The sequence below is a fragment of the Lycium barbarum genome, chromosome 6, assembly GCF_019175385.1.
Source record: "Lycium barbarum isolate Lr01 chromosome 6, ASM1917538v2, whole genome shotgun sequence".
Classification (NCBI taxonomy): domain Eukaryota; kingdom Viridiplantae; phylum Streptophyta; class Magnoliopsida; order Solanales; family Solanaceae; genus Lycium; species Lycium barbarum.
Window position 1 is genome coordinate 17140982 of NC_083342.1, and position 15412 is coordinate 17156393.

Below are 15412 nucleotides of genomic sequence, written 5' to 3' on the forward strand. Positions count from 1 at the left end.
AAAGAAATTGTTATTTTCTTACTATTCAACCAAGAAATTGTAGTATTCGTTCTATTCGAGTTCTTTTTTTATTCAGTCACATATTTTCTTGTTCCAATACTTGATATTCAGAATTTGAAGGAAAGTATTCGTAATAACTTTGAATTACATCATTTGAAAATTATTAAGATGTGTGGTTTTGTCTGACAGTCTATCTTTTTTATTAGATTTTTATTAAAAATAAATAGACAAGGGAAGTTGTGAGAAGTCAATTATAGACGAGAAATGAAACAGATAGGAATGAAGAGGTAAGGAAGCTCTAGGATCAAAATAGTGGAGGAAACAAGGAAAAAGAAATGGAAAATGCTACTATATAAGAGGAGAGTTACACAAATATTTTTGTATTTTACTTAATGCCATATATATTTACTAGTGGAAGTGAAAAGGTAAAAAACAATTCAGAGATCAATCACTATTTCTAAATAAAAATTAATTATGCAAGTAGAAGTTCAATTACTTTAATATGATTTTACTATTGCATCGGTGAAAATTTTGTGACTTTACAGTTCTAGTAGGTAAAGTTCATTTACTTTAACGTGACAAAAATAGTTTGTGACTTTACAATTTGCTATTATAGTAGGTAAAGTTCAATTATTTTAACGTGATAATTAATGTTATAATGGACAATAATTCAATGATAATACATGAATGTACCCAATTTAAACTTAACCTTTGATCAAATTATATTAGGTAAATTTGAAATACTTAGAAGAAAAAAATAGACTTCTAATATATCGTTTCTAAAATCATAAGTGTTAACTGTAGTTTCTATTTTAAATATGTTCCTTTCAAAAGCGATGTATTTATCAACATTCCAACTTTGCACAAGAATTTTGAATACCTCACTTGATGTTTGTTTTTGACTTCTCATTTTTGGTTTAGTAATGTCTCCGATGGTGAAGAGGGAAGTGGTCGAAGAAGCAATGGCACAGGGGGCTGTTTCATTTTATGAAGCCCAATTCATCAGAGAAACTCAAGAATGTGTGGCAACATGTGTAGAGGCACAAAAAAAAGTAAGTCAAAAATCAGAACACAACAAGGTTAATTAAGTTGACGCAATGGACAATACATCTTGTGCTACGAAACTGCAAGACAGGAATGGAAAAAGCATAGCGAATTCTTCAGAGACTTATCAAGATCAAACAGTAGGTTCATGACTAGAAAAAGATGAGGCAGAAGAGTCTAAGAGAATGAGCAGTACTAATGAGTAGACACACTTTAAAAGTAGTCATTCAGAAAAAGAGGAGGATCATTCTTTGGTTACAAAAATAAGTATGGAAGTACTAATGTGGTCTTTCCATAGTTATTTTTGAAACCAAAGAATGATCCTCCTCTTTTTATGAACCACTACTTTTAACTTGTGTCTCCTCATTAGTACTTCTCATTCTCTTAGACCCTTCTGCCTCATCTTTTTCTAGTAATGAACCTACTGCTTGATCTTGATAAGTCTCTGAAGAATTCGCTATGCTTTTTCCATTCCTGTATTGCAGTTTTGTAGCACAAGATGTATTGTCCATTGTTTCAACTTAATTAACCTTGTTGTGTTCTGATTTTTGACTTACTTTTTTTTGTGCCTCTACACATGTTGCCACACATTCTTGAGTTTCTCTGATGAATTGGGCTTCATAAAATGAAACATGCCGCTCGTGCCATTGCTTCTTCGACCATTTCCATTTCCCTCTTCACCATCGGAGAAATCATTAAACCAAAAATGAGAAGTCAAAAACAAACATCAAGCGAGGTATCCAAAATTCTTGCGCAAAGTTGGGATGTTGATAAATACATCACTTTTGAAAGAAACATATTTAAACATGGAAACTACAGGTAACACTTATGGGTTTAGAAACTATATATTATAAGTCTAAATTTTTTTCTTCTAAGTACTACGAATTTACCTAATAAAATTTGGTCAAAGTTTAAATTTAAATCGGGTACATTCACATATTATCATTGAATTTTATCCATTATAGTAGTAAAGTCACGCAACTATTTTTTGTCACATTAAAATAACTGAACTTCACCTACTATCATAGCAGATTGTAAAGTCACAAACTATTTTTGTCAAGTTAAAGTAATTGAACTTTATCTAGTAGAAAAATAGAGTCGCAGAATTTTCACCAATGTAATCGTAAATCACATTAAAGTAATGAACTTTCACTTGCATAATTAGTTTTTGTTTAGAAACAAGGATTGATCTTTGGATTCGTTTACCTTTTTTCATCCATTAGGAAATGAATATGGTGTCAAGTAAAATGCAAATTTTATTTATGTAAGTCTCCTCGTATATAGTAGAATTTTCATTTCTTTTTCCTTGTTTCCTCCATTTTTTTAATCGTAAAGCTTTCTTGCCTCCTCATTCCTTTCTCTTTCATTTCGCGACTACAAAATTGATTTTCTCATAACTTTCCCTTGTCTATGTATTTTCAATAAAATCTAACCAGTAAGATCGGTTTTCATACAAAAAACTCATGTTAATAATCTTCAAATGATGTACTTCAAAGTTATTACAAATAGTTTTCATTTCAGATTCTGTATATCGAGTTTGAAAAGAAAAATGTGACTGAATAAAAAAGGAATTACAATAGAACGAATACTACAATTTCCTTGCTCGAATAGTAAGAAAATAGCAATTTCATTGAGGGACGACTCTTATTGAGGGGTGGCTATGAGGGAGAAAGACGAGAATTTTCTTTTAATATTTCACCTCTTTTTTATTTTACACCATTTGTTTTATTTTCCATGTGTTGCCCTCATGCTTAATTCAAGGAAAGAGTGGTTTTATTATTTTGGAAAAAATTTAAAATATTAGGGTGCTAATCATTAAAAATAATAGGATTGAGTGCAAATTACAAAAGAAAGCACACATCAGGGGTGAAAATTGTATGGAGCAAATTCAGTTAATATAATTTAATGTGATAAAAATAATTTTGTTACTTTACTGTAATTGTGAGTAAAATTTAGTAACTTTTTCGTTGTAGTAGGTAAAGTCTGTTACTATAATGTGACAAACAAATTAGCTTTGACTTTATTGTTATAATAATCGATAAAGTTCAATAATCATGTGTGATAGTGATACATCTAAATACACTTCTAACTAGTGCACAATGAACAACATACACTAATGAAGATTTTGACAAATGGTCTTACAAATAATAAGTATGTCTTTGATGAGTTGAGTGGACTTGTTGAAGTCAAAGCAGTCCATATCTGGCATGTTGATATCAACCATGACAAGGTCGAATTGGTTGATCCGTTCCCGGATAATAGACAGAGCTACAGTTGCTTGTTCGTTTGTAGTTACTATAAACAAAAATCAAACTCAGTAAATGTCACAAGAAACTCAGGAAATCCTCTTCAACTTTCCTCTTTTTCCTTTCCTTAGAGACTGATTTGTTCAACATCATCCAAACATAATATTTGGATGTCAGATTTGGAAATCTCATCATAAGTGGATTTGATGAAAGCAAAATTTTCTGTCAGATTAACGAGGTATTTTGCGCAAGCTAAATGTTTGTGAATTCTTAATTTTATTGGCCATTTTGGTTATATCCAAACATTTTTAGTATCGTTGATGAATTAGAAATATTGAGGCATCGGTTGATCCTGCTCTTTCTCTCTCCTCTGCTCTCTCTTAGATCTGCCCACCCGCCACTCCGTCCGCGACCATACGTCACCACTGTTCAGGTAACGCCGGCGACTAGGTAACGCCGACCACTTTTCCGGCTAGATTTACTTTTCTTCTCTCTTTCCTTTTCTTCTTCTCCTCTTCTTCTTCTCTTCTCCTTTTTTCCCCCCTTTTGTAATCTGCTTCTGGCGCTGCCAGTACGCCGCTGCGCCATCGCCGACGACTTTTTCCGGCCAGCCCTCTCTTTCTCTCTCCTTTTTCCCCTTTTCTTTTATTTTTCTTTTCTTCTTTTTCCCCCCTATTCTCTTCTCCCTTTCAGGTATTTGTGAACATTTTTCCGGCAGTGAACAGTAACTCGACCGTGAACAGTGTTTTCCGACGACAACCAAGTTCAGTTCAACTGGAGTTGGTACCTCCGGTTGTCATATCCATTATTTGTCCATACATTTGTAGTTATATTTTGCTGACTTTAGACCTTTGAATAATTTATTAGTTCATACTTTTTTTCATGGCTTTGGTTAGTGATGGTAGACTAGGGTCATGTTCTTGTTCGGGGACGGGAGCGAGGGTTAGGAGGGGTAAGTGGGTTAAAGGGGCCTCTAGGTTGAGAGTAGGGTCTTGGAACATTGGGACGTTAACGGGGAAGTCCATAGAGCTAGTTAAGATTCTTAAGAAGAGGAAGATTAATATAGCTTGTGTCCAAGAGACTAAATGGGTAGGTCCTAAAGCTAAAGAGGTAGATGGGTATAAGCTGTGGTTCTCTGGTTGGTCGAAGTATAGAAATGAGGTGGGCATTTTAGTAGATAGTGATTTAAGGGACCAGGTGGTAGAGGTTAGGAGAGCCACTGATAGGATGATGTCGATTAAAGTGGTCCTTGAAGGGCTCACTTTGAGCATTATTAGTGCATATGCGCCGCAAGTGGGCTTAGGCGAGGAGGAGAAGAGGCGCTTTTGGGAGGATTTGGACGAATTAGTGAGAGGCATACCACCTACCGAGAAGTTATTCGTGGGAGGTGATTTCAATGGGCACATCGGGCCTATTTCGGGAGGTTATGATGATGTGCATGGAGGCTTTGGCTTCGGGGACAGGAATGGAGGAGGAGTCTCACTTTTGGATTTTGCAAGAGCTTTCGGGTTGGTGATAGCCAATTCGAGTTTCCCAAAGAAGGAAGAGCACTTGGTAACCTTCCGTACTTCAGTGGCTAAGACCCAAATAGACTTTTTACTCCTTAGGAAGGACGATAAAGGTCTGTGCAAAGACTGTAAGGTCATTCCGAACGACTATCTTACAACCCGACATAAGCTCTTGGTGATGGATTTAGGGATCAAGATGACGAGGAAGAAGAGGGTCGTGGATGACCGACCTAGGATCAGATGGGGGAGTTTGACTACGACTAGTGCCGTGGAGATGGGAGAGAAATTGAAGGTTATGGGGGCCTGGGATAGTACTGGGGATGCGACAAGTATGTGGGATAGGACGGCTAGTTGCATTAGGGCGGTAGCAAGGGAAGTGTTGGGGGTCTCGACAGGTAGTCGTGGCCAGTATCGAGGGGACTGGTGGTGGAATGGAGAAGTTCAAAGGAAGGTGGAAGCAAAGAAGGTGGCGTGTGCGAAGTTGATAGAAAGCAAGGATGAGGTGGAGCAGTGGACGAATAGGGAACTTTATAAGATGGCGAGGAAGGAGGCGAAGTTGGCGGTTTCGACGGCAAAAACGATAGCTTTTGAACGCCTTTATGCTGAACTAGAAGAGAAAGGAGGGGATCAGAAATTGTTCAGGCTAGCCAAGGCGAGGGAGAGAAAGGCACGTGATGTGGTTCAAGTGAAGTGCATCAAGGACGAGCATGGCAAAGTATTGGTAGAGGAGACTCTCATTAGACGGAGATGGCAATCATACTTCTCCAAACTCTTAAATGAAGAAGGGGACAGAGACATTGTGTTGGGAGATTTAGAACATAAAGGAAGGCGTCACGATTTTGGGTATTGCAGGAGTATTAAGGTTGAGGAGGGTAAGGGTGCTGTTCGTAGGATGCGCAGGGGAAGAGCGACCTGACCTGACGAGATTCCTGGGGAATTTTGGAAGAGTGCGGGCCCGACAGGTTTGGAGTGGCTGACTAGGTTGTTTAATGTCATCTTTAAGACGGCAATGATGCCTGAAGAATGGAGGTCGAGTGTAATGGTCCCTCTATACAAGAACAAGGGAGATATCCAGAGTTGCAACAACTATAGAGGTATCAAGCTGCTAAGCCATACTATGAAAGTGTGGGAAAGGGTGGTGGAGATGAGGGTGAGGAAAGACGTGTCTATTTCAGAGAATCAGTTCGGATTCATGCCGGGACGCTCAACTACAGAGGCCATCCATCTTGTGAGGAGACTGGTGGAGCAGTATAGGGAGAGGAAGAGGGACTTACACATGGTATTCATCGACCTAGAAAAGGCTTACGACAAAGTTCCAAGAGTGATCCTATGGAGATGCTTGGAGGCTAAAGGTGTACCTGTGGCGTACATTAGGGTGATCAAGGACATGTATGAGGAAGCCAAAACCAGGGTAAGGATAGTAGGGGGAGACTCAGAGCACTTTCCAGTTGTGATGGGGTTGCATCAAGGATCAGCTCTTAGTCCGTTTTTATTTGCCTTGGTGATGGATGGATTGACGCGGCAACTTCAAGGTGAGGTGCCATGGTGTATGCTTTTCGCAGATGACATAGTCCTGATCGACGAGACTCGTAGCAGAGTTAACACTAAGCTGGAGGATTGGAGACAAACTCTGGAGTCTAAAGGGTTTAAGCTGAGTAGGACCAAGATAGAGTACTTAGAGTGTAAGTTTAGTGAAACACCTCAGGAGGCTGGCTTGGAAGTGAGGCTTGGTACCTAAGCCATCCAGAAGAAAAGTAGTTTCAAGTATCTTGGGTTTATTATGCAAGGCAGCGGGGAGATTGACGATGATGTCACACATCATATTGGGGCAGGGTGGATGAAATGGAGGCTTGCTTCCGGAGTGCTATGTGACAAGAAGGTGCCACCACAACTTAAGGGCAAGTTCTACAAAGTGGTGGTTAGGCCGACTATGTTGTATGGGGCGGAGTGTTGGCCAGTTAAGATTTCTCACGTTCAAAAGATGAAAGTTGCTGAGATGAGAATGTTGAGATGGATGTGTGGCCACACCAGGAGTGACAGGATTAGGAATGAGGATATTCGGGACAAGGTGGAAGTGGCCTCGGTGGAAGACAAGATGCGAGAAGCGAGATTGAGATGGTTTGGGCATGTGAAGAGGAGAGACACAGATGCCCCAGTGCGGAGGTGTGAGAGGTTGGCCATGGATGGTTTCAGACGAGGTAGGGGTAGGCCAAAGAAGTATTGGGGAGAGGTAATTAGACACGACATGGCGCAGTTACAGCTTACCGAGGACATGACCTTAGATAGGAGGGTTTGAAGGACCCACATTAGGGTAGAAGGCTAGTAGATAGTCTCATTTTCCTGTCTTATTAGTAGTCGCATTATCGTAGTATAATTTCTTGTGCTCTGATTTATGCTATTATCTGTTATTTCCTGTGCTTTGATTATTCTATGTTATCTGTGTCGCTTGCGTTACTTCATTTCCATATCGCTTTGAATCTCTTAGCCTTATCTGACCTCTTTTTATGTTTTTTATTGAGCCGAGGGTCTTTCGGAAACAGCCGTCCTACCTTGGTAGGAGTAAGGTCTGCGTACACTCTACCCTCCCCAGACCCCACGTTGTGGGATTTCACTGGGTTGTTGTTGTTGTTGTTGATGAATTAGAAATATTTCACATCAACAGATAGTTCTTCATGAACTTGAAAAAAAAAAAATCCAAGATTACTCACTATCGTGAAAGATTTCTACTTAAAACAATGAAGTGACTTGTGCTTTTACAAGATGGACGTTAAGCCCTTCATCCAGAACATTTTCAGGTAATTAAGCTAATACCACTATGAAGGGTTGTTGGAAATTTACTTTTGGAGTAGTATATGTCCATATTTTCTCATGCATAAAGCAAGTGTATATAAGTATATTTAGTGAAGATTTGATGAAATTTGCAGGTATTATATTGCACTTGATATCGACACCGGAGGACCTAGCCGCCTTATGAACTTTGCAAGACAATGTCACAACCTAAAACTCTTTCTTCAAGTATCCACAGGCAAGTCAGTTCCCAGATATATAAAAAGTTACTAGAAAAATCGGTCACCGATTTATCAGTTCCATTGATCTTTAACTTGAATGATATGTCTATTGATCAATGAGATTAGTTACAGGATCGTTTCATGTTGAAAACAGCGTATGTTAATGGACAACAAGGTAGAATTATGGAAAAGCCATTCTGAATTGGAGATAGTATAGCAAGGGAAAATCTTCTCTCTGGAATATGCAGCATCAACCATAGTTTTAAATCCTTGTTTCACCCTTGTTTTTTCAATCCTCCATTTGTATAATACATTTTTATATTATATATAATATTTATTTTTTAAATTTAGGTATTTATAAATTCTTATTTAAGTTCATTAACATTATAAGTAGAATAATACTTTTATGAATTTGTAACAAAATCTAATGCTATTTTTGATGTTTTTTATTTCAATATTATATGCAGTAAGTATGTATATATGTATGTACGCGCATGTATATATATTTAAGTTTCACTTCTTTCTTATCTCTATTGTTTATATAAATAAATAAGTTTTGGTTGTCACTCATGGAATATTTCTTAAATTATGATAAAATTCATTTACAGTATGAATAAATCATTTTAAAAATTTGCCTCTATTTTTAATTGTTTTTGCATAACCCACATAGAAATATATTTATGAAGTCATAATGACCCGTTATTTTTCACTTGTATAAATAAGTACTAAAGTTTTGATTATTTTTAATAATTTATTTTGCTAATTTATTTTATTATAGAACATCATTAACCTATATACTCAATTAGTATTTCTCACTTTTTTCTTTCCTAGAAAATAATATGTATTTTTTATAAGAAATTTGTTACATAAATTTTAAAAAATAAAAAATATCATGATTTTATAGAAATAAAATTAAAAATAAAAATAAAAGTTGATAATATAAGGTTAAGATAGGCATTTAAAAAAGTTAATTATGACAAAGGGGAAAATATTTATTATTGAAAGTTGAAGAAAAATTTGATTTTTAAAATAATTGGAGGTGTAAATGACTTTAACCTAAAACACTAGCATGTTATAAGTAAGCATAACCCGCCCGCCCGCCCCCTCTCTCTCTCTCGGAAGGAAATTAAAGTCATAAGTAAAAATAGTTTCGCTTTTGAGGTTATCTTGGTGCTGGTGTTGGATGATAATGAAAACTAATATGGATCTTTCCGATCTATCAATCAGGTATGCCCATCATCTCTCTCTCTCCCTTATTTGTTTTTTTTTTCTCTTCTTTTAACCCTAATAACAGAACCTTTTTTTTTAATCCTCGTTTTTGCAAATTTCTGAAGATTATTTAATAAACAAAAAATATCCAAGCTTGGTTCCTGTTTTTTCGCAAATTTCTCTTTAAAGGAGGAACATCCCTCTTTTAATAAAAAAAGTTGCAACTTTTTTTTTTTGCAATTTGTTTGTTGTGTTACTACAAGAATTGTACCCTACAGATAAGACTTTGAATTTTGGACTACAATAACATAGAAACCCATCTGGGGAGGGTAGCCCCAATTAACCCTACTAATTGGGGCTAATCAAATTGACTTTACTAGCAGCGGCATCAAATCGTTTGTTGAATAACTGAGGTATCTTGTTAATTAACAGACATATCCTCTATCCTTTTCTAGTGAGACTTACACACATAAATATATATATATCTCTTTCTTGCTTGTTGACAGTATCTGCAGCCGCTTGGGTGAAGAAGTTCTCCTACTCTCTCCCCGTAGCCTCTTCCTCGGCATATGGACGTTTTTCTCTCAAAACTTCAACGCCATGGTTTCATCTTTCAAAAAGTTTAGGTGGGCCTGGCCACACGACCATGGTGGTAAGTCTTTTCACTCACCTCCAGATTGTGCTTTTTCATTGTCTTGGTGTGCTCAACGTTGTGGTTTTTTTTTTTTTGAGATGCTGAATTCCTTTTTTCTTGTGTTTCCTCTTTCAGGGCGTACCCTTTATGGTAATGATGTATGGTGGTCTATTTTTGGTAATCTTTCCTGGTTTTGCATGTGCCTTGCTCTATCTAATTTTATGGTTGATCTAAGTCGTAGCATGACCTTGGCGGCTCTCCACGTGATTTTCTCTACCGGGGCCCTAATAACTCATTTCATTTTGATGCACTCGATTGTTTATTGGTATCGCGACATGCCTTTCAAGTTAATGGGTGCCAAGGCGAAATTTATGATTGAGGTCATCCCTATGATAATAGCAGCAGCCTTGCATCACCTTTTTGAATTCAATTATGGGTATCTCCTGCTATTGCTAGTCTTCACAATATATTTTTATACCTTTGCGCACTTCATGCACGTAGCCTATGACATTGGAGGAAAAGACGTATTGTTAGGATTACTAATGCCGGTTCTTGGTTACATGCTGAACGTAGAATTGTTACTTAGAGCTTTGGCTTTGAGCTTCTGCGTAGGCTTTAGTTTTTATAGATACGTGACATATTGTGCTCCTGAAGTACCTGCCCATTCTAAAAAGGAGCTGGAGCGGCTGCCTTGCTGATTTGAAGGCGTTTGTAGAAGGACAAATCTTTAGCATCTCATATATTATAAGTTAGTCTGTTGTCTTTCTTTTTGTCATGTGATGAGTCTTTGATTCACCTCCTTATTCTTGCTCTGTAGAGAGCAAAAAAATTGCCGCAGAAAATCTCAAACCAAATAAACCCTAGATTTAAAAGTGACAAAGGGCCCTATGTCATTCAAAGTGTTCATGGTTGAAAAGGGAAGTGTTAATAATTGTTAGTCTACTCTAATTTATACTATGTCGTATGGGCTAAATTACTGGACAGCGGACAAAACAGAATTATTTCGGTTCTTCGTCTCTCTCCCTCTTTCCGCTACGTTTGTAATATACTAATTCTTATATAAAAGACTATGATTCGCCTTTCCTTTCCATTTTTTTTTCTTTGGAATTGAAATTGGAATGCTACAAGCTTTAACTTCTTTTGTTTTCTTATGCACTGTACATTAGCAATGGTTGAAGTGTTCTGTAGGAACTTTATATATATATATATATATATATATATATATATATATATATATATATATATATATATATATATATATATAGGATACCATTTACAAAAGAAACATGCATTACTATCCAATCCCTTATTTCGTTCGAACTCATGATTACAGTCTTCCGCTATATTTGCCTAATAATAAAGAAAATAGAAATAATAGTAATATTTTGTTGTATTATTATTTGGTCCGATTTAGCGTTAGGTATATAATCTTTATAGTCTGCTGGTAAAGATATAGACTTTTCTATTAATTTTGAGGCTTCTTCTTGAGCTAATGTTGGTCTACTCATGAAAGAGTGATTTCTTTTAGTTCTGCTACTGTCTTTTTTAATTCTCTAATGTCACTAGTTAAAACTTCTACTTGTTGCGTTATTTTAGAGACTATGTGGGTTGTTTTTAGTTCTATTTCTTTTGGTTTTTCTGTTTTATTTTGATGTGTTAAAAAATTGTGTTAAAATTTTGATGTTTTATTTAGAGACTATTTTATTTTGATGTGTTAAAAAATTGTGGTTGAAGTGTATTCAATTTGTTCCCACACAATTTCTTTCAAGATTGCAATCTAACTTTTGTTAACAAAAAGGGTGAGCTATAACTTATTTAAATTTTTTTACTAAATTATCAATATCAATTGTACTGTTTTCAGACAAAGATATATTGCGGCTTAATCTCCAGATGATAATATGGGGGGTGGCAAGGAAATAGGTAAAATATTATCCCTCACAAGTTTTCAGAAGTGATTTTTTAAATTTGTGTCAAGAATAATGTTAGAGCCCGTTTGGATTGACTTATAATAGCCTGTTTGGTCAAACTTATTTTTCTCCTAAAAGTACTTATTTTTTCAATAAGTGCTTATTTTAAAAAAAGTGAGGTGTTTGACCAAGCTTTTGGGAGAAAATAAGTGCTTTTGAGGTGTCACGACCCAGCTAGAGGGCCATGACGGGTACTCGGAGCTACCCTACCGAGCACCACCTAACTCACTTGTCATCACACTCAATCTGAACATACACCGTTCTCATCGTAAAACCCATTACGAGACAACCTTCATTTACTTCCCAAACACATATATACATATACATATACATAGGCCCACAAGGCTACAAAATGATGCGCAGAATATGCACTAATAGGATCATAAGACATCTACTACCCACACACATGTATCTACGAGCCTCTACTAGAATACTAGAATCATAAGGTCGGGACAGGACCCCGCCATGCCCCAAATATGTACACAAAAATATACCAACAAGCGGTAACTCCGAAGAAGTGAAGTGCTCCTATACGACTGCTGATAGAGCTCCTAGGTATCCGGTCCGTCTCCCTGTCTACCTGCGGGCATGAACGCAGCGTCCATAAAAGGAAGGACGTCAGTACGAATAATGTACTGAGTATGTAAGGCATGAACCATAATGTAGTAAAGCAATAAGGAAACATGAGGGAAAGAGATAACCTGTATATCAAATTGCCCCTTAAGGTGAATACCATGCATGCTTAACCTTTTAAGAAAATATTTTTCATACATACATAATATAATATCATCACTAGCCCGCGTCCGGGCCTCTCGCGTCCGGGTTAATCATCTCACGCCGCCCACTAGTGGTGACTGCCCGACCAACTAGGCGCGGTGTAACTATCATCATCCATAAGCCGCCCACCGAAGTGGTGTCTGCCTGGCCAACTAGGCACGGTGTAATCATACATAAAAATAAGCATGCAAGAGAGTCCAATTAAAAGCTACAACTCTATCGGAGTGACGTAAGGTCGGTAACCTCCGATTATGTTATGGAACAATCATGATCGCCATGTCTCACCTTGAAGGAAATAGTATTATGAGGTGAGACTATCAACAATGAGTAATATCAAGAAAATCATGCAATAGGATCATTGGTCTCATTATAGCATCATTTCATAAGCTTTAGAATCTCGATGAATAAAATTATCATAATCATCGTCATTATCATAGAACATATCTCCTCTCTTTCTCATAGGAAGCTCTTAGAAATCTTTAGCCTTCAACTTTGGGATACGAGAAAGTCATGGAAATATAAAGGAATCATAGTATAGGAGTCATGCCTTTGAAAGAAAGGGACTAACCTTACATACCTTTACGTCTCTTTAACTTTATCGACTAAACGTTTCCCCCTCCAAGCTCACGATTCTACATTCAAGAGATTTTGTACTAAAATTCGATAATTGGAAGCATACTTGTGTCTAAACTAAAATGGCTAAGAGCTAACAAAAATTGGGCAGCATTTCTTTTGTTCCAACAACTTCCTCCATATGGTAAACAACTCCCAAATATCGATAGCAACACCCATAATATCATAATCAATAAACTTCTTTAAGTTAAACATTATTCAACTCTTAAAATTCCCTTTCAAAGTCGTACTTAACCATATCTACAATGCAACACCATAGCCATTTTCATATAATACTTCCTCAACATCATTAGTATCATTCACAACATGATTATACTCATGGCATATCAAGAATTATGATTCAAGTCAAATTACTATTCATGGATATCACTATTTCCACATTTGAGCCTCATATTCTACTTTCTTCCCCAATCCAAATCATTCTACCACTCAATATTCTTAATAACATGAAATGAATACAAAACTCACCTATGGTGATGTAGGAATGGACTTTAGATGAAAATACTTTACTTGAGAGAAAAACCCAACTTCAATTCCAAGAGAATTTTTGGCTTCCACCAACACTAGTGAGCATCCACACACTTGATTCTCTTGATTCTTGGTGTTTAATCTTTGATTTCTCTTGGATTTGTGTTGATATGGTGAGTTAATGGGAGCTTTGAGAGGATTTAGGGTTTTAATTTGGGTGAAAAATGAGGCAAAAGTCGTGGGAAGGGGTATATAAAAGTTGGAATTTTTTTTTCCAACGCCCCAAAATCTGGAAATCTCGGGAATAGCACGTGTTAATGTTCATCACGTACTTTGAAGTACGTGATGAACAGTATCACGTACTTTGGGGGGCTGAAATTTCAAGTTCTGGAAATTCTGGGCAAAATACGCCCAGAAAGTGCGGGACGTACTTTATTGTACGGCCCGTATTTCCCTCCGTATTTCACAGAAATATGATCCGTCAGTTGTATTGGAAAGAAGACTCGCCGAACTTCAATTTACATAGGTTATGGGCTTCGTAACTCCTCATATTCTAGGAGATATGCCCCTGACAAGTTGGACCAAAATTTTCGTCAAAATTTTGTCAAGTTTTTTCCAAATTTTCAATGAATCCATTTTCTTCGATTCGCTTGATCCCGAAACCTTTAAATACTTGTCTAACACTTATTAAAAGTCTTCCTTGACCTTATAGGGGTATCATGGCCTCTCCGAACTCACGTTAGTTTGCTTACAACGACGCGAAAATCCACGAGGTGTAACACGGGGAGTAGCAGAAGCAGTTTTTCAGAAGCTAAAAACCCAAAAGTACTTTTTTGAAAAGTACTTTTGAGAAAAATACACATAAAAACACTTTTTAAAAGCTTAGCCAAACACTAATTGCTGCTCAAAAGTAATTTTTAAATTAATTGGCCAAACACAAAATGCTTTTAGCCAAAAGTACTTTTTAAAATAAGCTGTTTTTATAAACTTGGCCAAACAGGCTATAAGTTGCTGAAAACAACTTATAAACTGTTTTCAACTTTTTTGAGTATTTGACTGGCCAGCTTAAAGCCATTTTGTGCTTAAAACAAGCTAAAAAAAGTAATTGAGCCTATTTGACTTAGCTTATTCAAAAGCAGCTTATAAGCTGAAAACAGCTTCCAGCTTATAAGCTGCTTTTTTTAGAGGGAGAAATAAATGTAGAAGTCGAGTATATTACCTTTTCATTCTGCAGAATCAACTGTAGTGAGAATGGAATTTATGGTCGGTTGCAATCTGAGTGTTGACACCTTTGCACAACATGAACCTTAGTTTGGCTGATGAAGGTGAATTTCTGCAGCCAAATTTTACAACTTAAACTACAAATAATGGAGAAATCATCATATAAGGAAGTAAAACTCTAATTTTCAGTATTATCCCGCATTGCTTTAAGAACCAAATGAATAGCTTGTCAAAACCCCAAGAAGAACCACATTGAAGACTGTGTAACTGAGCGAGCCCATTTACATGCACTGAACTCTCCACTGCTTCAACCATATTATTTTTTTCCAATAAATTCCCCAAATCAAAATTCAATCGACGAAACTGATCAAAATAGAAAGATCACACATTGTAGAATTCGAAAAGTGGAATTTAATTAATGGAAAAACAGTAGGAAAATGGGGAGAAATTTGGGAAACAGATAGAATGAAGAAACACAGTTTTTTTTAGAGAGACAGTGGAGAAATCTGCGCTTTCGGTTCCGTCTTTCTTGCCCACACAGTTAAAACTTGAAATTTTCTTTTCTAATTCTAAAGTCAGATAAATTAAGATTGGAAACTAATTTTCAAAATTGAGAAGTAACTGCAGAAAAACAGGACTCTAAGGCTCCATTTGTTTTTTTTTGCACATTTAAATATTAAGATGTTATATATAAATA

The 15412-nt window shown here is 36.5% G+C and overlaps 2 protein-coding genes across 5 annotated transcripts; both read left to right on the plus strand.

Annotated features, from left to right (window-relative positions):
• The first annotated feature begins 1309 nt into the window (after window positions 1-1309).
• Window positions 1310-8333, plus strand: LOC132643531 (uncharacterized). 2 transcript variants are annotated; one of them, XR_009583643.1, is made up of 2 exons: window positions 1310-3528; window positions 7723-8333. XR_009583643.1 is itself a non-coding variant. In XM_060359970.1 (2 exons), the coding sequence occupies exon 1, from the start codon at window positions 4173-4175 to the stop codon at window positions 5712-5714; it is 1542 nt and encodes a 513-aa protein (XP_060215953.1). In that variant the 5' UTR covers window positions 3545-4172; the 3' UTR covers window positions 5715-7593; window positions 7723-8333. The 2 variants fall into 2 exon arrangements, 1 of the variants encoding a protein (XP_060215953.1); XM_060359970.1 differs by lacking the exon at window positions 1310-3528 and adding an exon at window positions 3545-7593.
• Window positions 8334-8707: 374 nt separating this feature from the next.
• LOC132599612 (uncharacterized) lies at window positions 8708-10413 on the plus strand. Of its 3 annotated transcripts, XR_009566894.1 has the most exons (4): window positions 8708-9033; window positions 9294-9428; window positions 9522-9667; window positions 9785-10413. XR_009566894.1 is itself a non-coding variant. In XM_060312928.1 (3 exons), exons 1-3 carry the CDS (start codon window positions 8990-8992, stop codon window positions 10345-10347), a joined length of 753 nt encoding a protein of 250 aa, XP_060168911.1. In that variant the 5' UTR covers window positions 8710-8989; the 3' UTR covers window positions 10348-10413. The 3 variants fall into 3 exon arrangements, 1 of the variants encoding a protein (XP_060168911.1); XR_009566893.1 differs by having other exon boundaries at window positions 8709-9428; XM_060312928.1 differs by lacking the exon at window positions 9294-9428 and having other exon boundaries at window positions 8710-9033.
• Window positions 10414-15412: the final 4999 nt, after the last annotated feature.

Excerpts from the sequence above, each read along its gene's own strand:
- LOC132599612 (XM_060312928.1), top strand. The coding sequence starts at position 8,990 with ATGATAATGAAAACTAATATGGATCTTTCCGATCTATCAATCAG. Across the intron at positions 9,034-9,521 it reads CTTTCCGATCTATCAATCAG|TATCTGCAGCCGCTTGGGTG; the intron begins GTATGCCCATCA and ends GCTTGTTGACAG. Across the intron at positions 9,668-9,784 it reads CTGGCCACACGACCATGGTG|GGCGTACCCTTTATGGTAAT; the intron begins GTAAGTCTTTTC and ends TTCCTCTTTCAG.
- LOC132643531 (XM_060359970.1), top strand. The coding sequence starts at position 4,173 with ATGGCTTTGGTTAGTGATGGTAGACTAGGGTCATGTTCTTGTTCGGGG.